This window comes from Heliangelus exortis, chromosome 1, assembly GCF_036169615.1.
Source record: "Heliangelus exortis chromosome 1, bHelExo1.hap1, whole genome shotgun sequence".
Classification (NCBI taxonomy): domain Eukaryota; kingdom Metazoa; phylum Chordata; class Aves; order Apodiformes; family Trochilidae; genus Heliangelus; species Heliangelus exortis.
Genome location: NC_092422.1, coordinates 195,619,174 through 195,642,458, shown reverse-complemented (window position 1 = coordinate 195,642,458; position 23,285 = coordinate 195,619,174). Strand labels below are relative to the sequence as shown.

Here is a 23,285-nt window from a genome sequence, read left to right as displayed (position 1 = left end):
CAAAGAAATTTTTATAGCCCTATCCAAGATCCTCAGGACTGCAGAACTACCACACAATATCACTGTGAATTTACTCCTCCAGTTTGATGCATTGATGTGGGAAGGAAAATGAGAAAAAGAACACACACACAAAAAAAAAAAAAAAAAAGGGGGGGGTGAACTCTTTCCAGCATTCAAACAACACAAGAAAAACAACAGGCAGATGATGTAAAAAGGACAGAAAACAAGTCATAATCTCTTCACAAGGATAATACATTTCTTTCATTGTTGGGAACTGAAAGAACATGATGTTTACTAAGCTATTCAACAGCAGCAGAAAAACAAACACCATTGTACTACACATCCTGTGGCACAACAGGTAACTACAGGAGGGCAGAAATGCTCTCCAGAGATGATCAGCTGCAAAAGTAGGAAGCAATTCACCTCCTCTCCTAACATGCTATTTCTGAGCTTCAAATGCACTCCAGCCCCAAAACCAGCTTTAACATCACAGCTCCCAGCACCACAGAAAACACCCCACACAGATTAAACCTTCATCTGTGTTACACAGCTTATCTGCTCCAACAAACTACTACAGAATAAGCTTTGATGGGAATGAAACACACAAGTGATTTCTTTGCTGGGTTCCCCTCTCAACAAGCTCAGTGCCAACAAGGGCAGTTATTAATAAATGCTGTTTCTGGGCTACTCTGCAAGTTTCAGCAGGAAAAGCCTTTGGAAAGCCAGGAACAGGCAGTCCTGCAGGCTGGGGATACCTGCTGCTGAAGCACAACTTCAGGAGGACTGGGAATTTTGTTCACACACAGAGACATGTACACCCCAGGTGGAAATATTTGGGTGCCTAAAGAAGGGATGCAGGAGTGAAGGACTCTGCTCCATCTCCATCTTCAAATTCCTTTTCCTTCCTGCTCTATCCTTCAATCATACCTCAGCCTGAAGCATCAGAAAAAGCAACCCTGCTTCATTTTTATTCCAATAACAAACACAGGTCAGAGGCAAATCCATGGATTTCTCAGCTCCAAATGCCCAGCCCAATGTATTTGATTTGCAGTGAGCTGAATGCCCTTATCCCACACACAAGACCTTCTGAACCTGAATTCATAGAATCACAGAACTGGCTGGGTTGAAAGGGACCTCAGAGCTCATCAAGTCCAACCCTTGATCCACTCCCACTGCAGTTCCCAGCCCATGGCACTGAGTGCCACATCCAGGCTCTTTTGAAATATCTCCAGGGATGGAGAATCCACCCCTTCCCTGGGCAGCCCATTCCAATGGCTGATCACCCTCTCCAGAAAGAAATTCTTTCTAATGTCCAACCTAAACCTCCCCTGGCACAACTTGAGACCTCTTGTGCCCTCTTGTCTTGCTGAGAGTTGCCTGGGAAAAGAGCCCAACCCCCCCCTGGCTCCAACCTCCTTTCAGGGAGTTGGAGAGAGTGATGAGGTCTCCCCTGAGCCTCCTCTTCTCCAGCCTCAACACCCCCAGCTCCCTCAGCCTCTCCTCAGAGGATCTGTGCTGGATCCCTTCCCCAGCCCAGTTGCCTCCTTTGGACCTGCTCCAGCACCTCAATCTCCTTCCTGAGCTGAGGGGCCCAGAACTGGACACAGGACTCAAGCTGTGGCCTCCCCAGAGCTGAGCACAGGGGCTGAGATTCAGGGTGTGATCCACACCACTCCTGATTCATCTCACACCCTTCCACTCCATTTCCTTCACTGCTGCTTTTTCTACCAAATTCTGTCTTGAGCTGTTCATAGAATCATAGAATCCTAGGGGTTGGAAGGGACCTGGAAAGATCATCTAGTCCAACCCCCCCTGCCAGAGCAGGGCCCCCTAGAGTACATCTCCTAGGAACGTGTCCAGGTGGGTTTTGAATGTCTCCAGTGAAGGAGACTCCACAACCCCCCTGGGCAGCCTGTTCCAGGGCTCCGTCACCCTTACAGTAAAAAAATTTTTTCTGATATTCAACTTGAACCTCCTATGCTCCAATTTACACCCATTACCCCTTGTCCTATCACTGGTCACCACTGAGAAAAGCCTGTTCCTCACCCCTGCCAGATTTCACACTATGACAAAAGGAAGTCACCAACTTTTCAAACTTTTTCCAGTGTTCAGGCTACTCATCTACAGGCACCAACTTCATAACTGCAGCTCCATCAGAAAATCAGATTTGAGACCCAGCAAGAGTTTCAGTTTACACTGAGAAGCCTCATTCTTGCCCACACAGCTTCTATGAACAAGGGGTTTAGGCTGCTCTCCAGAAGAGAGGAGTAAACTTCTTTTTTCAGCCCACTCTTAAGCTTCCTACCTGCCCAACTAAATGTCAAGAAAATTAGATTATGTGTCAGTTTTAAGACAAAACTGTTAATGAATAATAAAGGTTTCATTTCTACAGATTTTCTGATGCCTCCAGCCAGGCTGGGTGGATAACTGCCTGCTGATTTTACCTATGCTACAGTCAGCCCTGCTAAGTATGATTACTGCTAAGCAATGGATAGTAAACAGAGTCTTAATTACCAATTTCTTGGCAAAAGAATTTGTTTCACAGAGCACTGTAGTAACAGTATGTGGGCACTATGCTTCTATGAATTTTTTATTAAGCAAAAGATCCTGTCTGCAAAATGCAAAATACACCTTTTAGAAAACTAATGCTAAGTTAGCAATGAGGCAGTTCTTGCAAGGAGCTGTGGGCTCATTTCACAGGAGAAGAAAATTCAGTCCTTGCTGGTTTTGACCACTGGGGTAGGTGTTCAGTACCTGCATGTCCCTGTAGAGACTTTCTCTGCTCCAAAATATCACAGCAGACATGTGCAAATATTTGTGGTTATAGAGAGCACTATGTGATGCCCAGGTGCAGCTTGGAAATCCAGAAAGAATCTGCTGTGACTTCTGGATCAGGTTTCTTTAAGCATGCAAGTCACTTCCCTTCACTCAAGTGTCACTTACTTAAATGAAAACAGTCTTTAAAAAGTGAGAAATGCCAACAAAAAACCAAAAAAAAAAAGGCAAGCTGATCAAATTTAAATATTTCTAATGTGATCAGGAAAATGAGCATTTTAGAAGAGTATTTGAACTGAGTGCTGAATTCACTGAGGGGATCAAAGCTCCAATTTGAAAAGCAATCCACAGTAAACTTTCTGCCACCTGTTTCTACCTTGTTCTGCACAACATCAGATGCCTCCTTCAGCCTCCCAGTCCCTTGCTTTCAAACACCTTTGAAGCTTCAACAATACAGACACCTTGAGCTATCAACTGCACACAACACAGCTCAGTCTGGTGAGCATTAAGGATCCATTCGGAAATGTGGCCAACCCGAGAGACTCACTTATGTTGTAACCTTTTTTCCTGTAAAAAAACAACACTAGAAGTATCTGCTAAACAGAAGAAGCTTTCTAAGCACATACTGCAGCCTTGGGGAAAATCCAAAGTTTAGGAGTTACACTATGATCTATCCCTGCTAAAGAAACTGGGTGAGGTTTTCCATGTTTTACAGTTGGGGTAACAGTTCAACAATAATTCTGTTTGTCTCTGAGGTCTGCAGAGGTGCTGGGTAGGTACTTAAAAATGTATCATGTACACCTGCATCACCAGACACTCAAATTAATAGTGAAGGCAGCAATATTATCAAAATTATTTTATTTCCTCTCCATTTTACACCATACCAAGGACTAAACCACAAGCCAGGATACAACAAACCTCTGTAAGGTACCAAAAAAGAAAGAAAAGCAAGGCTTTAGCCACCACAATTTTTTGACCACCAAAGGATCTGTGTAAACAAAAAAAAAAGCAGTTGCTAGAAGCAACAAATAATCATTTAAACAGAGCAGTGTGAATGCCTAGAAAGATCAGGCTCCGCCCTGCAGGAAATGGCTGCAACATACCGAGGAGACTTCAGTATTAAAATAAGAAATCCATTAGAAACTTGTTACTTTTCGAGGCACCTCTTGCCCATGACTGTGGCCACACACCGATCACAGGATTTGCTTTCTCATTTGGGTTGAAACTGTTGTGATCATTACTGGAGCTTTATAGTGCCGGCCCCACTGTGCCCCATTGAGAGCTCTTTGTGGCAGGAAATGTAACAGACAAGAAGCACCAAGAGCTGAATAAAAGAGGAAGGGTCAGGATGCGAGGAAAAGGGAACAAAATAAGCATGATGAGAGGAGGGAGCATCTGCCCACAGCTTGTTTGTCCAGCAGAAGCAACCACAACCAGTTACTCAGACACCATCAGGGTGCAAATGATGAGAGGAATTGCAGCAGTGAGTTTGAAGTGCAAGTTGTTGGGAGGAGCAAGTGCTAACTGCATCTTCCATGCATCTGTGAAGTCAAGTGCTCTGCAAAAAAAAAAGAAATTGATGTCATGATAAAATGGGTTTATTTGTTAGCATCTTTTCCACCTCAGATGGCTGTAGATGGAATGATAGGCAGTGGGTCTGATCCTGATAATATCAAGGACTGGGCCCTGTGCTGAAAACATCAAGCAACACCCAAGATCAAACATGCCCTTAGGAAATGTTTAACAGAGACACCTTATTAGTATTTAATCCTCTGAGTTATTCTGAAGAAAATGCAGAAGCAAGCAAGTAATAAAATCTGGTCCTATCTGAAAATTAGGTTCTAAATGGGTCTGAGTTTTTTTATTTTCCTGAGCCTTATTTTTAGGAGTGTAAAAACAAATTCTCTCTAGGAAAGGAGCCTGTCCAGAGTACCTCAGTAGCTTTTTTTCCTCCTGACTTCTGTGCCAGCCTGGGAGACCTTACAAGCAGCTGTGTTTCAACAGGGCACATTGCAAAAGTTTTGTAAAGCACCTTGGGACAAGAGCAACTGTGCTTGAGCTCACTGTCTGCACTGCTCTACAAAAATCCAGACATTCATTAAACTAAATGGACTTATTTGAATTTTATAATTGAAAACTCTTGTCTGAAAGACAACTCCCAAATGGGGTGATCTACAGCTTCCAGCACTATTTAACCTCAAACATGTAATATGATAAAACACTTTTTCAAACCTCTGAAAAAGTTGGTTCCTTATGAAACAAAGCCACCAAGAAGAAAAAAAAAAAAAAACCTCCAAAAGGTATTTAACAATTTAACTCAGTAGCAACATATTGTTTTCTCATTATTTTCACAGGTAAGCTGCTTGTTCCCATGGAATTCAGGATTTGAAGAAATGAATCAAAATGTTCAGTAGACAAACTGTTCTCTTCACGGAGACAATGAGGTGTCAGGAGGAAGTTGGTCAAAAACTGCACTGTACAAATGAACAGGGATGGGAAATGCAATCACTAAACTGACTACAAAATTATGAAGGCTTTTTCCCCTCCAAGTGAAATCCTGGGGCCAGCATGCTCCATCCTCATCAAGAGAAATACAGGGTCCTCAGCCTCCAGGGAACTAAATCTCCACTGTGCAAACTAAGAAATAACTCTCTCTTTCACTACACAAAACATCAGAGCTGAGTCTCTCCAAATGCTGTTAAATACACAAAGGAAACACAGCATTAAAAACATTTTACTCCTCTGCTTACATTCCATTAATCTTTAATGTTGCTTACACAGTTGGTTAGGGCATTTTCAACAGAAGTTGATGATCTTTCTATCAGTGAGAACTTGTAGATATATCCATGATTGCTGCATTGGAAAGGAAGAGCAGCCTACAGTCATCCAAAGTATTAGGGAATTTTGCTAAATTAACCAACCCCTAACCAAATGCCACCACACTGATACAAATGATGCAGGGATAGCTAATTGGCAGCTGTTTTCTGAAGCAAAGATTAAGCTGAAGTCATTTCAAATGATGACTTCTCAACACAAGTCACTCTCCTTCAGATGTCTCCAACAGCAGTACAGGAAGATGAAAAGAAAAACCCTCACACAGGCAAAATCCAGCTCACACCCTCTTCTGTCTTGGAAAAGGGATGCAGAGAGCAGACAAACTCCTGAGGTGTCAGTCACACTGCCAGGAGCAAGCTGAGCAAGTCAGGTACTGTGTGAGAGCCTGCCCAGAACACCACAGGTATCAATTCTCTTCCTTTTTGTGGCCCTTCAGCCCCAAAAAGCTGACTCAGCTTTTACATGAATTACTGCATTCCCAGGAGAAAAGTCCTAAGGATAAATACTTTCAAATCTGTAAAAGCAGAGGCTGGACAATGCAACTCAGACCTCTCATATGGATGACTTAAAAATTAAAAGTATTCAAGGGGACACTCTCCACCCTGTCTGTGAGCCCATTCTTGATTTCCCACATCAAATAAGCAGCACTGCCTGAACTAGCAGGAGGCTTTGGAAATTTCTTCATTAACCTGAAGGTTTCAGTACTGAACTGGAATGAAGAGCTGTTGGAGGCCATGTCATAGAATAATAGAATCATTTAGGTTGGAAAAGACCCTTAATATCATTAAGTCCAACTGTTAACCCAGCACTGCCAAGTACACCACTTAATCATGTCCCTCAGCACTGCACCTACATGGCTTTTAAATCCCTGACAGGGATGGTGAGTTCACCAGAGCCCTGAGCAACCTGAGTCTGGGCCTGTAAACTGTTCTGTGGAAGAAATGGTTCCTGATATTCAATTTGAACCTATCCTGGCAAAACTTCAGGCAGTTTCCTCTTGTCATGTCTCTCGTTTCTCCTTCCAGAGAGCAGCACAGAGTGAGAAGGTCTCCCCTCAGCCTCCTTTTCTCCAGGCTTTAAACCCTCAAGTCCCTCAGCAGGCTTGTGCTCCAGATCCTTCTCCAGCTCCACTTCCCTTTTCTGGACACACTTCAGCCCCTCAATGTCCTTCTTGTTGTGAAGGGTCCAAAAGTGACACCAGGATTTGAGGGGAATGTCAGAGTTGAAACCACAGCAGTTGTAATCACTTTATAACCAAACTGACTACTTGTGTTTCCTAGTTTTGGACAGGCAGGCTCAACTCCAGCTCTGCACACTTCATTGCTTAAACCTAAAATAAGAGCTAGAGAAAAAAACCTTGATATTTTAACAAGGCATGATCACACATCTGTCCTTTCACCTGTGGCTGTGCATTCACTTACACACCTTCACCAATTGTTGCTATAAAATAGAATCATGTAAGCTAGGACATAGCAAGTCCCACCTCAACAGGAGGAGAAACTTCTGGAGGCTGAGGGAGCCCTGGCCCAGGCTGCCCAGAGAGGTTGTGGAGTCTCCTTCTCTGGAGCCTTTCCAAACCCCCCTGGATGTGTTCCTGTGTGGGCTGCCCTGGGGGATCCTGCTGGGGCAGGGGGGTTGCACTGGGGCATCTCCAGAGCTCCCTTCCCACCCCTGACATTCTATGATTTTAAGTATATCAAGCCACAACCCAGTACTTACCAAATCTGCATACAAGTGCCTCAAATTCATTGCAGGAAAATTGATAGCTTAAAAGGATCCTTTGCCATATACAATTTATTCTCAATGAATGTTCTGAGCTACCAGTCTTGAAGAAGAACTGCTGCTTTTCTAACACTGGAGAACACCATTAGCAATAAAAGTAGGTTTAAGAGACCATTACAGTACATACAGATCAAAATAACTCTGCTTTATTTCTTGTGGCAGCAATTTCCCAAATGTAGCAGCAAGCACAACACTCATCCATCTGTCTTTCTCACTCCACATCCCAAACCAGGATATCAATTCTATTGCTTTAGAAAGAGAAGTCTGAATGCCAACTCATTAGCAAGCATCCCCTTACCAAAGTTCACTGTAAAAGTAATGAAAATAATGGCCATAATGCATTCAAAAGAACTCCACTTGTGAAAAATATACTATTTTCCAGGCTTTTTTTTTTCAGCTTCTGCAGACATGAAAGTAGGAAATGCACTGTGTCTTGCCTCACTTCTTGCTATCTGTCATATGTGGTTTTCCTGTGTGAAAGCTCAGCACAAAGATCTCAATAAGATCTTGTGGAGTCACTGCTAGTTTGTTTTCTCCCAATTAAAAGCAGCTATTAAAGGCCAGTTTTAAAAAATAGCAGCCTTTAATTGGAAAGAAAAACGCCCAACAATAAACAAAAGTCAGATACATTCACCAATTAAAAATCTAACAAGATGTCTCCAAAAAATAGCATTTGCTAAATGCCAGGCTGCTTGTTTCAGAGTAGAAAAGCTGCTTCAACCAGCAACAAAACAAAAGGTTAAGAAAAATCAATATACATACACATTTGCCCTCTGAAAGTTAAATAAAAAATTCCCCAAGTTGTCCTCCAGCAGAGGAGCAGAATTTTCTCCATTCTCTGCACTATTTTTAAAAAAAGACATTGCCAAATTACCAGCAACAGACCTGCAAAAGCTGCTGGCCTCCTGTGACAACATTTTGACCTTAGAAGGTACCTTTTATTTAAAGAGCCCAAAGGATCCTCCTCATATATGAAGGAATTAGCATGTTTTTAAAGTGGTTGTGCTGAGGCTGGAGTGCAAGCACTGCAGTTTGGCCTCCCAAATTAGCAGCATGGGGACAGCAAGCATGGGGACACCAATACCCTGCTTGAAGTCACAGGAGCTGTCTTCATGTAGGAGCTAATGGTGATTTCTTCTCACCAATGTAAGGATGAAGGGAGATGGGAAGATGCTCTCATATCCCCTGAAGGCAGAAGAAAAAAGCCTGCTCACCTTGGTGAGCCACAACAAAGGTGGATTTTAATAGCAGACTTTGCAAATATTCATTAAGCTTCCCAAACAGTCTTCACTTCCAAAAGATTTATTGTTATGAACATACTTCCTAACCACCCTCTGTTTCTCATTTAGGAGAAACAAGAGGGAAAACTGTGCCCAAGACCTCAGTGTAACCCAGCAGCAGCACTGCTGAGGGTGTAATTAAACCATCTTGTAACTCAGCTACCCCAGGAGCTCCTGGCTCTTGTCAAATGGATCAGTCCTCTCCTTCACCCTTGATAGGAGGAGAGACAAGGCACCAGGTGCCATCCACCAAATAATTTTTTACTTATCCCAGGAGGGCTGTTGCCCCCACACTCCTGTAATGCTGAACTGTAAACACAGCACCATCTCTCTGATGAGGAAAAGCTGTGGAACTTGGGTCTTTTTCAGTCTGGAGAACATTGAGGGGGGATTTCTTATAAATATTTCAAGGGTGGGTGTCAGGAGAAGGGGACAGCCTTTTTTCTCTGATGCCCAGGACAAGAGCTAACAGACACACACTTGAGCATAAGAAGTTCATCAAAACATGAGGAGGAATTTCTTGACTTTGAAGGGAGCAGAGGACTAGACCAGGCTGCCCAGAGAGATGGTGGAGTCTCCATCTCTGGAGACATTCAAGACTTCCCTTGGACACCATCCTGGGCAATCTGCTCTAGCAGGGGTGTTGGACTGATGATTTCCAGAGGTCCCTTCTAAGCCTAACATTTTAACATTTAACATTTGAATCTTAACCTTCTAACATTGTGACTCTGATTACACTGTAAAAAAATCCTCCCTTCAAGCCACTAGAGAGGTTTTACCCTGCTAAACAATCTGGACTGTTGTGCATGGGGATGTCCAGGTTTTAGGACCAAAGAGAGACCACCAGGATCCCAAGAGGAACCCCTTAAGCTTGGTGGTTCACTCCATGGACACTGCCAGTCTGTTCCAGTTGGGCTACAGGGCAAGACAGACACCAGGCATGTGCACCTTGTGCCTTGGGAGCCAGAAATCCCCACCCTGAGCCAGACCCCTGCAGGGTTGGCACCATCCAGCAGATCCTGGTTCAGCTCAAACACCAGGATTATATTCCCAGTTTTGTCCTCTCCTTCTGCTCAGGAAACAACATCTTCCAGATTAGACTCAACTTGAAGCTGCCTTTTTTTTCTCTTCTTGGCAACAACCAGAAAACCAAGGAGGTGAATTCCATCAGTCCAGGTATCCTCCTACAGGAAACAACTCCCAGAGAACAAACGTGTTCCCCAACACAACTGGAAAAACTGAGACTTTGTAGGGACAGAAAAGAGATCAAAAGTGGGACAGGCTTTCCTCTTGGCTCTTCCTTCACCTGCTTTCTGCATTCAGAGCTGCTGAAAAACACCACTGCAGAAACCAGAGAGCACTCAACATTTCTTAATTACACCAAGCTTGCAATGAACACTGATGAAACCTCCACCACCACACTGACATTATTAACTTCCCTGAAACAGTAACACCCTGATTTTAGACCAGGTCCCATAAAAACCCCATTTCTTACTTGACTTCAGTGATGCATGTTACAATTTGTCAAGGATTTAACCCCCAACACTCTACCTGAAAGTGAGACACTTTTTCTCCTGGGAAGTCAAGGGAGATAAACACAAGGATCCCTAAAGTGAGTCTCAGAGCAAAGTGATCTCAGAGCCTTGCAACTAGAAAGCTACTGAGCTTGAGTAAATATCAGAAATTACTTCTTCATTAATGAAATAATTTGTATTTATTTATAAGAGGCCTTTCAGGTTCACATTTCAAAGCATTTTCTAGACAATCACATTGAACTGATTTTGCTGACCTACAGAGGAGAAAAAGCTCTCTTGGCTATAACCAACTAAAATAGCATCAGATTAGAAGACGCTCTTCTGGTTTTGTTTGCTTCCAGCAGAAGAATGTAGTTAAAAGTTTGGCTACTTTTCATACACTGTCTCCCTTTATGGGCCATTCACCCAGCAAAGAGAGAAATAAACTGACTTCTAAATACACAGGGAAATGCAAGTGTAAAACCACAAGGACTGGCAGAAGGCTCTATACATAAATGTTTTGGAAATAAAGCTATCATAAAAGAAAATGCTGCTACATTTTAAACCAATAGCCTTCTGCTAGATTTTGTAGTGGTTTTTTTGAAGTTGAATAAAGTTACAAGAGAGATAATTTTAACCCACCCAGGTCTAAATTTGTTTGAAATGCTATTTTAAGAAAGCAGGAAAAAAAATAAATTAAAAAAAAAAAAAAATCTGTTGCTTGGCAAGTTCCTCTTCACCTGAACTACTACATAAAAACAACATGCAGAAGAAAGTATTTTAAATTGCTTTCCATGCCATTTGCTTTTTATACTTGGCTAACCCTAAGAAACACAAATATTATTAACACACCACTTTTTCCCTTCCTTTGCAATCTGTTCTGCTCTCAGGTTTTCATGGTCTGGCTCAACATGACACTTCAAGCTCTGCAAAGAATCTCTACACCCAAATTAAGTTCTGGTGGTTTAGTTATCAGGGTGTTCTATTGAATAAGTTTAATTTCACAAAGTTGATAACCTGAGTGTTGTGACTCAGCAATGGACACAAACTAGAAAAGGAATCACTGTATGTAAGGTATTATTGGACAAACATGAGTTCTTATTTGGAGAAAACAGCAGCAGGAACTCACTCTCATGTTATATTATAAATGAAGTAACAAGTCCAAATTTAATAAAACAGAGATAAGAAAAGGAGGCCCTTAAAATACTCCTGGAAATTACAAATTCCAGGAAAAAAAAAAAAAAAAAAAAAAAAGTTACTACAGGAAACATTGCAGCAATCAATGCACCTTTAGTCTTCATTCTTCCACTGTCTACAAATTACTCCTCTAAATAAAGCTTCCTCACCCAACCTTCCTCCCCCAACTTACTCAGATTTGAGGCTGATAAAGAAACAAAGCTCAACACACTTTCACAGAAACATAGAACTGGCTGGGTTGGAAGGGACCTCAGAGCTCATCAAGTCCAACCCTTGATCCACTCCCACTGCAGTTCCCAGCCCATGGCACTGAGTGCCACATCCAGGCTCTTTGGAAATATCTCCAGGGATGGAGAATCCACCCCTTCCCTGGGCAGCCCATTCCAATGGCTGAGCACCCTCTCCAGAAAGAAATTCTTTCTAATGTCCAACCTAAACCTCCCCTGGCACAACTTGAGACCTCTTGTGCCCTCTTGTCTTGCTGAGAGTTGCCTGGGAAAAGAGACCAACCCCCCCCTGGCTCCAACCTCCTTTCAGGGAGTTGGAGAGAGTGATGAGGTCTCCCCTGAGCCTCCTCTTCTCCAGCCTCAACACCCCCAGCTCCCTGAGCCTCTCCTCATAGGATCTGTGCTGGATCCCTTCCCCAGCCCAGTTGCCTCCTTTGGACCTGCTCCAGCACCTCAATCTCCTTCCTGAGCTGAGGGGCCCAGAACTGGACACAGGACTCAAGCTGTGGCCTCCCCAGAGCTGAGCACAGGGGCAGAATCCCTTCCCTGGACCTGCTGGCCACGCTGTTCCTGAGCCAGCCCAGGATGCCATTGGCCTTCTTGGCCACCTGGGCACACTGCTGCCTCCTCTTCAGCTTCCTGGCAATTTTTAGATCCACACTATTTCTCCTTGTCCCAAATACAGGCTGAAAGCACCCAGCAAACCCCTCAAGATTCAAGTGAGATGCCCAATTTTTTGCAGGTATTCACAATTAATCCTCTATTTGCTATGGAAAGGGTCCCTGTGAACCCATGAACAACTCCACTCATGAGTGTTTGTCCACCAAAATATTCAATTTGCAGGAACAGCACCCATTTTACTACTGCCATGTTCAGGTATTACCTTCCCATAGCTTTTCTTTTCAACTTTTGTCAGACTCAAAATAAAAAGTACAGGACTGCCACACCTCATGTTGGTCTGAAATCATTCCCATATACACCTTTTTCCACCTGAATCCTTATATATGGAACTCCAAGCTAAACCAGTTTGGGCTTATAACAGGTTTCTTTATAAAACTAAAGAGCCACACAGACTTGAAACAGGAAAGTCAGGCACCACAGTCTGTGTCAAGCAGCACTTTTCAGTCCTTGTTCAGGGTGATTCTTTGTTACCTATCACCAGACAATTCAGAGCTGACAGTCACAACCCCAGAGCTGAACACTTCTGTGAAGCAGCTGCTTTTTTTCACAACCAGCATCTAACTCGAGTTCTGCAAGATCTGAAAGAAGAGTTTGCAGAGGAACAAAAAAGAACAGACTTTTGTCCTAAACATTATCAGCCACAGAGGATTTTTAAAGCATAATGTGTCCTAAATACAGAACTATTGCTACAGTAACTTCTCCAAAGTAACAGAATTACTCTGTTTTCTGGCAAAGAGTAGGAACCAAAGCTTGGAAGTTCATTACAGCTCAAAGTATCATACCAGTGGGACTGCTTGTTTAGGGAGTGTGCATAAGGCCAAAATTTCAAACCTTCAGCTGCCACCCCAGTAGTTATAAGCAGCAGAGAAGGGATTTACAAGTAGAAAAAAACACGGAGGGAAAGCAGGGAAATTCATTCAGGTCCTTGCCTGGATTGATCTATATCACAGACCCATCCTCTAGCAGAGCAGAGGGGATTTCAGGAATGAGGGCAGGCAAAAAAAATCTACAGTTTAAACACGACTAGATGCAACTGCTTTGATTTTTACCCCCAGGAAGACAGGGAAGCAGGATGGGGAAGCAGGATGGGGAGGGATGAGGATGGGGAAGCAGGATTTTCCCACCATCACATCCTGACCCAGGATGGAGTCAATACAAGGGACTTCCTAGTCCCTCAGCTTTTCGTATTTTACTCGGGGACGCTGTGTGTTAGAGGATGGGGGTCAAGCAAGGCCTCCACAGCAACGAGAAAATGAAGTTTTGGCCCCCCTCCCTGTATAACATTAACCCAGGGATAACTACAGTGCTTGCTCCAGGAAACTGAGGGAACCAGAGGGGGATATGAACCAGAGAGACTGAGAGGATGACACCCCTCAGGACAACACCGACACCAACACTGAGGTTTCCCCCACCGCCCTCAGGGCCCTGAAAAGTCCCCACAGCTCTGGAAGGGCCCGGAGAGGCCTCCAGAGCACCTCAGGGCCCACACAGCTCCCTGGGCCACCCGCTGCGGACGGGACGGGAGGCTGCGGAGCGGGGCCGCGCAGCCCCTACCTGATGACAGAGATGAGCAGCCCCGAGGGGTCCTTGCTCTTGCTCATGGAGCTCCGGTACCGGCCCGCCGCCTCGCCCGCCGCCATCTTGAGCGCCTTCCTCCTCCCCTCACACCTGAGGCAACCGCCCCTGCTGGCGCGGCGCAGCCAATAGGAAGAGAGGAGGCGGGCAGCCGCCGGCCAGCGGACCAATAGGAGGTGAGGAGGGCGGGGCTTGCGGCAGCAAGCTGCTGTGAGGCGGCGGCGCGGGGCTCGCTGGGAGTTGTAGTTTTCATGGCGGAGGCTCCGGCCTCCTCCGCTCATAGCCCCGGGGTGACAGAAAGAAACCCGGGGGTGACAGAAAGAAACCCGGTGCCGACGACACAATTCTAAGTTTGGTGAACGGATTAAGAAATGACTGTGCCCAAAAGCCATCATTTATTCTGGAAACAGTGGGAAAAGCGGGTGGGAGCCTGAGGGACCAAAGCAGAGCCTGCCTGTGCCTCCTCACAGCACCTGAGGCCCCTCCAGGTCTTCACCAGGCTGGAAAGTGGGATGGATTTAAACAATTATAGGGTTTTAAATGAAGAAAAATGTGATAGCTAATTAAAGCAGCATGTCCTAGGAACTTTTCTGTCAGGAATATTGGCTGCACACCACAAGCCTGAGCGGGTTCTGGTCACAGGAGGTTGTTGGAGCATCCTCATCCATGTGCTCCATGCTTGCCGTGGGATTTTCTTTAGGAAAGGAAAGCTTCATGTGCCTGTGTTCAAGGTTAGAAAACAAAAGATTGTTTTTCAGTGCTTGCTGGGCAATCTAGAGCAAATCTGACCACCACAGCATGGATTTCCCCATTTGCAGAGGAGGGTGAAGGATCCCACTCAAGCCCTTTGGGAGCCCTAAAAGCACCACCCAAGACTCAGGTTTGTTCTAACAGAGGCAAAATTTACTTATTTCTGCAGTAACAGTCAGGTATTAATAGCTGCTGTGTGTTCTTAAAACCAGGTTCACTCCATCATGTCAAAGACACTGCCCCTGGCTGCTGCTCTGGAGTTGTTGCTTCAGCCCAAAGCTCCACGTTAACAATTTTAATTGCAGGGAAATTGCTGATATTTGGAGGTAAGGCAGCAGTATCCATTTATATGTTTTGTATTTTAAATACAATTGGAAGTGTGGTATTCCTAGGGCTTCTTTCCAAGGGGAAGATTTCCACAGGAGCAGTTGTGGAAGAATTTCTATTTATTATCAGTGGCTTTATCTTCTAACATTAGCAGGATGGCAGGAAGACTTGGGCACTTTAATTCTGAAATAAAAGACACTTTATTCCTGAATAACCAATGTGTTTTCAGAACTGAATAATTACTCCAAAGTAAAGTGATTTTTATCTCCAGACAGGGTGTGCTCTTGAAGTGTGTTCCTTACAGCTGTTCTGCTCCTTCTCCCCTGTTCAGACAGGCTCTCAGCTCCACAATTTGCTGTCCAGCTACCCCAGAAAAACTCATCTTTGTTGATTTTCTGGGCAGTTTTGCTCATGCCTTTGCTTGAGGTTGGTGATTTGAATGGCAGGAGCTTTATGCACTGGCTGGAGGGAGGTTTTTTCTCAAAGTGCAGACTTGCCAATATTGTTTTTTTGTTAATTGGCAATTCACATTGACTGCTCTGTACCAGCACGTCCTGGAGATTGCAGTGGGGATGAAATCAATGTGTCCTACCTTTTCCTTCCTGACAGCTACAATAATCACCTCATTTAGGAGGAACTTCATTGGGACAAACAATGGCAAATCTCCCCCAGAACTGTAACCTTGCTGACTTTCAATCCTGGGCTCTAATTGCTAAACCACTTGTTTCATTTACAAGCTTTTTCCCCTCACTCTCAACCCAAGCAGCAGTAGAGGTGTGAATTTATGTTTTCTTTAAACAAAAGGGAAAAAATCAACATAGTGTGGGCTGATGAACACTGAGGTCTTTCCTCATTAATAATATATGGTCCAGTGAGGATAAAGGGTTAGGAGAACAACATTTTCTCCTTACCAGCTCTCTCCTGAAAACTGATGGATTGGAAATCAGGGGACAGAAATTTACTTCTCTTTTTCACATTTCTTTCACAAAGTATTTTAGGACTATGAGGCACATGTAGTAAAATGAGTGGTCTCTTGACTGTTCAAACCAAATAAAGCCTGAGCTGACCAAAAACTTTTCTTGAAAGGGGAAAGGAAAAGAAAGGAAAGGAAAGGAAAGGAAAGGAAAGGAAAGGAAAGGAAAGGAAAGGAAAGGAAAGGAAAGGAAAGGAAAGGAAAGGAAAGGAAAGGAAAATGGAAAGGAAAGGAAAGGAAAATGGAAAGGAAAGGAAAGGAAAGGAAAGGAAAGGAAAGGAAAGGAAAGGAAAGGAAAGGAAAGGGAAAGGGAAAGGGAAAGGGAAAGGGAAAGGGAAAGGGAAAGGAGATGGTGAGCACATACTCTGCTGGTTTTCATCCACTGGGCCAATTGCCCAAGGGACCATGAAGTGGCAGAGAGCTATTCCAAAAAGAAGCCCAAAGAGGCAGAAACAGAGCAGTTCTTTTGTTTAGTCTCTTTGGGAAGCCTTTCCAACCTCCACTGGCAAAAAGCTCCTTTCCCCACATCATCTGTGTGACACTTGTTCCCCTTTACCTGAGACAGTTTCACCTGCAATCCCTTTCCACATTTTATCCAATGGTATTGTCTAACTCTTAGTTGTGAATTCCTAAATTTAACAGATTTACCAATGCTCAGTGCTGACTTACACATGGGTCCCTCATCCACAGGTTTAACATTTGAAAAAATACCACATATTACTTTGTTATTTCATTTCAAAGATTAGTAGAAATGTCAGAGAAAAGGGTTCAGCTCACACCAGTATCTTACAGGTGTAATTTTCTTGTCTGTAATGCTTTTATATTAGTTATAATGAAATTACCTTTGACTTGCATCACTCTAAATGGGAGCAGAGTAAAGGCCAGAGTTTCCATCTTAGACTGTAGGAGCAATTTTGCTTGTAGAAAGTGAGCATAATCCAGTTGGCATATATCACTCAGTTTAATAAAATATATTACCTCTTCTCCCAGAGCTTGTCACCCTGACCTCAGCTGCATTACACTGAAATTGGCCCATGGTCAAAAAATCAGGTCCCAGGCTGCCACTTCCTGCCATAGACTTAATTCTGTTTTTATTATGGAGCTTTACCAGGGCTTTATTTATTCTGCCTGAATAAGAACTGAATGAAAGTGTGCAGAAACATCAGGATTTGGCCCTGTGTCTTGTCATTCATCTGGATGACCTTTTTATTCCTGTTCACCATTACCTCAGACTATAAGGTTGGGGAATTTTGTGGTTTTTTTTTTTATTGTTATTTCCTGCATGACAACAATCTCTATCTCTTTCCCAGCACGTAGCTGTCATTAATTCTTTGTCTCAGCTTGTGAATAAGAAGTAAGCAACCCAGGGGGCAGGAGAAGAAGTTGCCTGGCTTAACACTGGGAATCAAGGCAGAGATATGATGCAAATGCCTTCTTATTGTTTTTTTGCCTCTTGACATTTCCCAAGTTGCACTGTGTAATGCTGCTGCAGAAAAAAAAAAAAAAAAAAAATAGCAACTAAGATTGAGTTAAGTGGAAAAGTACTGCTGCTTTTCTAATGTCAAAGCCACAAAACCTATGGTAATGCAGTCCCTGAAGGAAAGGAGAGCAGAAGTGTGAGGTGTTTCTCTTCAAAGGTAGGTAAAAACACTGTAAAAGAAGATGTACTGTTGTCCAGTTGTAAACCACTCAAAAAAAAAAACCCAAAACCAAATTATTTGGGTTTATTTCCCCCCTTTATTTTACTTACCTTTACTAAGGGAATGCTGTTTTTACAGCTGAGCAGTGGAACAAAACAGAGAGGTGAAACTGAACCAGTTTATTCATGCAGTTGGTGACCTGATTCAGACCTGGCCAGAATGATGCATGTCAGAAAAAGGGAGAGAAACCCCAGAACTGATCCCATGGAATAATCTTTTATCATGGCTTCTTTTCTTGATTGATCTCATTCTCTGGGAAAGAGTAAAGGTGATAGAGCAGATACCTAATCTAGGTACATTTTTACACAGTTTCTCCTTCCAGGAGCCTGAACATGCTCCTTAGCCTTCTCATTAGAGCATGACTGTATTTTTACATGAGGACTTTGTTCTCACTAAGAATTTTCTGGCAGACAGGGGACTGGAATTTTTTTTTATTATTATTTGGTATTGCAGATGCACCAAACCTTGGACTTCAGGAGACTAAATGTGACTTGGCAATGGTGCTCTCCATCTTATGGCTAAGACAAACCTCCCATTGGATGTCTGGGATCCAGTTGTCCTCAGATATCTTCCAAAGCCTGAAAAATGTGAAAAAGTCCTTATTAGAAAACACCCCAACAGAAACCTGATTTTTTTACAGATTTTTGAGTTCCATCAGTACTGCTGGCTGGTTAAAATTAAAATCTTTAAGCCTTATCTTCATTTGGAACCATGGAAAACCTGAGGTATGTAAGAGACCTGAAAACCAGCAGTCACCTCCTGACTCTCTTGTGTTTAATTATGCTTCTTCTTCCCCCCAGCCCTTCTGTAAAGAACCAAACCTCCAACTTCTCACTGAAATGCATTAAGTTCCCCAAGCCCCAGCTGACCATCAGTCTCCATGTGGATTTGGCAAGCTGCTTCAGGTGATATCCAAGCCAGTAAGTTCCTATAATTTGGGGGGGAAAGAGGTGGCTGGATAGAAATGGAAGTCTCAGAGTCTTTTTGGCATTGAAGGGGAGATGGAGCCACTTGGCTCCTCTATTCCAGCAAATTCACATGGGAAGGAGAAGTAATGGATGCCTCAATCCCAGGAAAAAAGCCCAGATCAGAGCTCCACCTCATTAAACCACAGGCAGCCAAGCATGAACTATGCTGGAGGTAAGACTTCATAAATTCCACTGCTCACAAAAGTATTTCAGCCTACTGAAAACAGCTTTGGATATGTTCTGGTTTGCCTAAGCAGCAGCTTCAGGCAAGAGAAACAAGAAAAACCTGAGCTGAAGTAAGAAAACTCCCAGCAGCAGCAACAAACTCTTGTATTTTCAAGAAAAGCAGCAGTGGTACCAATCCTTCTGAAATGAGACATCAGACATCCCATTTCAGGGCTTCCTTGCAGAAAATGGGGCCTGGGTTTCAGCAGCTGAACAGTCCTTTTGGATTTTTTTTTTTTTTATTTGCTGTGAAGTCACAGAAGAGAAGGTTAATAGGAGAGTTGTACTTCTGTAGGACTTTTGGCAAAGCAAATATGTCACTGGTGAAGATCATAACTCCCATTTTGCAGGAGAAACTGTGACTCAGTGATACCAAAATCAAGGATGCAACAAAGGACCCCACTTACCTGACAACCTCAAAGTTCTGCTGCCAAGAAGAAGCAACCAGAATGCTCTGTATTCAGTCTGCAGTTCAATGCATTTGAAGCACATCCATGCTGGAGGGCATGACAGGGTTAGTGGCATCTCTGAAAGGGGTTTCCAAAATGCTGACATCTGAGCCTCTTCACTCTTTGCCCAGAACCTACTTGTCCTGCATTTTCACTAAGACATCAGTGAGAAAAAGAGTTTCCTTGGGGAAGCTGCTTTAATAAAAAAAAAAAACAACAAACCTGCAGACTTTCTGCAGTGTAATACCACAGCACTAGAGCAGCTCTGTCCTTCAAATGTGCATGACACCAAGGCTGCTATCATAGAATCATAGAATGGAATGGGTTGGAAGGGACCTTTCTAGGTCATCTTGTCCTGCAGTGAGCAGGGACATCTTTAACTGGGTCAGGTTGCTCAGAGCCTCATCAAACCTGACCTTGAATTCCTCCAGGGATGGGGCCTCCCTCCTTGGGCAACCTGTCCCAGTGTTTCACTTTCATACTAAAGAACTTCTTCCTAATGTCTAAAATCTAAATCCACCCTGCTTTAGGTTTAAGACCACTATTTATTTCAGGTGTGATGTGTCCAGAGTCAGCACCACAGTTAAAGGATGGAGAAGGGCTGACTTTCCCCTCACTTGGAAATATAACTCCCCATCACCTGGGAATTATTCCTGATTCAGGAATGATTCCTGAAGAAGTGGTCACTCAGTCTGGGTAAATTTAAAATCTCTGCACACACCCATCAAGCAGCCTCAAAGTTCAGACTGAAAAGCGTAGCAAGACAGCAGTGATGGTAACTCCTAAATGTTTGGTGTCATGAAGTGTTTGTGGGTAGCCAAAGAGTGAGAGCTACAGGCATGGCAGCTTTGAAAGCTTTGTGACAAAAAAAAAACAAACCCAAACCTGAGTGAAGCACCATATCTAGAGGAAGAGAAATCAATCAGCTTTATTGCAGAGCAGTGTTACGTGGGCACTGAATAAGGCTGAAGATGGATGTCTTTAATTTTTGCTGCTCTTGTCAACAAGAAGGACAAAATCAGCAAGACAGATACTTGCAGATGAACCCCACAACTCCATCACCCATAAGGCAGGCTTTGAGAGGGCCATGGGAAGATGGAAGATCACTGCATTTTGGGATGTGTCTCATCAGTCATCTGGCAGTCACCCAAAGATCTGAGAGTGGATTCAGAGATGTCAGTGGGCACAGAGCCACTGCATTGTCATAATCTTACACAGGGGGGTCCAGGTGGCCTTTGAAAGCCAAGGAGGATGAGTCTCTTGGAAGATGGGTCTCTTGGAAGATGGGTCTCTTGGAAGATTTGCTTTCTGATCTTGCAGAAATTTAAGCTGTCAGTGCATCCAAAAAGTTCCTAGGGATGGTGGTGTAACTAAGGAATTTCCAAACAATGCAACAGAAGTTTTGCAATTCCCATTTCCCTCTGGAATTCTCCTTAATAGTAGCAAGAAGGCCCCATGGGTCACCACAGGACACTATTCCAGGGAGCAGAGTGGCCTCATCACAACCATGCAGATGGGCACGTGGGGGTTTATACAAGCCAGACAAAGACCATGGATTCAAGCAGAAAAAAAAATCAAAAATCCACAACAGTGAAGAGACTTTGTTGCACACTTTCCTCACCCAGGTAAAAAAGAACCAGAGAGGATACAACACGTCCTGACTTTCATTTCTCTGCACCTCATACTCAATGCAAGTGACTTAGCAAATCTGGATATCAATTTCTCTGTGCTTTATCCACATGTCTAGAACCTGCACATCTTGCTGAGAAGCATTATGGTAACAAATCTTCATGCTGGATATGAAGAATTCCCTCTGGAATTCTCCTTAATAGTAGCAAGAAGGCCCCATGGGTCACCACAGGAGCAGGGAGCAGAGTGGCTTCATCACAACCATGCAGATGGGTACGTGGGGCTTTATACAAGCCAGACAAAGACCATGGATTCAAGCAGATAATAAGAAAAAAAAAATCAAAAAACCCCAGAACAGTGAACAGACTTTGTTGCACGCTTTTCTCAACAAGGTAAAAAAGAACCAGGGAGGATACAACACGTCCTGACTTTCATTTTTCCAAGGGAAAAAGCAATAAGTGCACAGCCTTGGGTTATGAACATTCTGATCACTCAATCACAGTCTGGCTGTAGTCATTACAAGCTCAGTAAATTTGGAGACCTTTAGAAAACTGCTGCTGCTTTTTTAGTAAGAAACCATTTGTCTGAGGAGTTTTTAGTTCAGTGGCTCCAGAAGTCACTGGGATGTGATGGCATGAAAACCCATGGGGGTAGATGGTTTGCAACAGCAATCCCTGCTCTCATGGAGTTAAGAAGGGGCTGGAATATGTAGGAGCATTTCATACCCACCCCAGCTTGAAATATAAATCAACATGCTGCAGAAGAAAGCCAAAATCCAGAGGTTTTTTCCTTTGTTTTGCTTTGCTCTCTCTCAGTGCTTCCATCCTGCTCTGAGATATTCAGCTCTCCCTCAGCTGAGAAAGAGAAAGGAATACAAAAACCAGCCTGGAGCCACTGAGGATCACATGAAGCAGAGAGGCTGACACACACCTGAAACTTCTGATAATAATAATTCAGGCTCTCTCCTCTGTGTTGTTTCCCTGCGTGGCTTCAGGCATGAGGATGGACCTTGTGGAGGCAGCAAAATTCTCTCCTTCAAAGCCCCTGCAATCTCTGTAAGTGCCCACATTTCCAACAGTTACTATCCCTTGGTACATCAATTTTCATTTGACAACCCAGGAGCATCTTCACCCCAGCACAACTCTTCACTGCCCTTGTTCTCACCCAGAATGCAGCAATTTTCTGTCTCTGGCTTTAAAAAATTCTCATGTTTTTACCCCTTACCCATCCAACCCCAACACAGATGAATGTGAGTGTTGTTTGCCCACTGTCTGAACCTCTGCCAAAGGAAGAAGTGGCCTCCTGGGGTAGCAAAGTCCTTAGAGCATCATCCCTGCCCTTACCTCCTGGGCAAGATCCACCCCACACTGAAATCTCCAGAGGCTGAGGAGCAGGGAAGATTTTTTCTTCATTTCCAGGCTGAAGTTCTTTTTCAAACTGCAAAGTTCACCCAAGAAGCTAATTTCATGCTCAGGGCAGTAGCTTGCTCTGAGATATTTTGGGCTGGGCTGCTGCCAGCAGCTGAGAGAACTCAATAGGGGCTAATTCAGAGCAGCAACTGAGATGTTGGGCTTCAGAAAGGGATTTATGCCACCCACATCATCAAGGAAAAGCATGGAAAGGACATGAACATGCCTTGTTATGCACCTGAGCTTTTCCTATACAACTCATTTTTCCAAAGCTCCCTAATATTTAAATTTGCTGAGTCTGGGGGGAAAAAAACCCAAAACAAAGCAAAGCACTTTTTTTTTTTTTTTTTTTCTTGTTTCTCTGCAGTGAAACATGCCAGGTTGATATTGCTGGTAGTGAAAATCCTTTTCTCCCCATGTTAATGGAGAGAGCAGAAAGATAGTAGCATTCAAGACCATTTCAGCTGGAGTCCTGTAAAAAACAAAAACAAAAAAAAAAAAAAGCCCCAAGCCCAACAACATCTGGCATGTAAAATTACAGTGCTTCAAACTCCTGCAGGTATCAAAGGAAAAGAGAGAAAATTCGAGCTGAGAACAAGGGATGCAAAAAACCTTGATGAGGAAAGTGGCACTGGGGGCCTGAAGAAGGAAAGAAAACATTGCCAGGGCACAAGAAAGCTTTGAGTTAAACACCCAGACCTGACTATCAAAATGTAGAGAGGTGAAATTATAGCAGGATGAAACCCAGGCACAGAATAATATTCTGCTGGGGATTGTTTGTACTCTGCTGCAAGGAGCAAATCTCAGCTTGTGTAAAGAATTTTCAAGCAGAGACAAAGAAGACCTTTGGCAACTCAGATCTGAATTTGGCATTACACAGCAGCATTTATCCTCAGGGACTGCAAAACTTTTTTTTTTTTAAGGCTGACCTCCTGCCACGTGGAAACAGGTGGGAGGAAGAGGCAGGTTTTTGGGATCTCTCTCAAAGG

The 23,285-nt window shown here is 43.6% G+C and overlaps 1 protein-coding gene across 6 annotated transcripts in view; it reads right to left on the bottom strand.

Moving 5' to 3' along the window:
• EXOC4 (exocyst complex component 4) overlaps window positions 1–13,967 on the bottom strand; it is a 441,701-nt gene extending 427,734 nt beyond the window's left edge. For all 6 annotated transcript variants that reach the window (XM_071734223.1, XM_071734224.1, XM_071734227.1 and 3 more), the window contains exon 1: window positions 13,846–13,967. In XM_071734223.1, the coding sequence (XP_071590324.1) occupies window positions 13,846–13,931 (86 nt within the window). In that variant the 5' untranslated portion in view covers window positions 13,932–13,967. The remainder of the gene's footprint in view (window positions 1–13,845) is intronic.
• Between the last annotated feature and the right edge of the window lie 9,318 nt (window positions 13,968–23,285).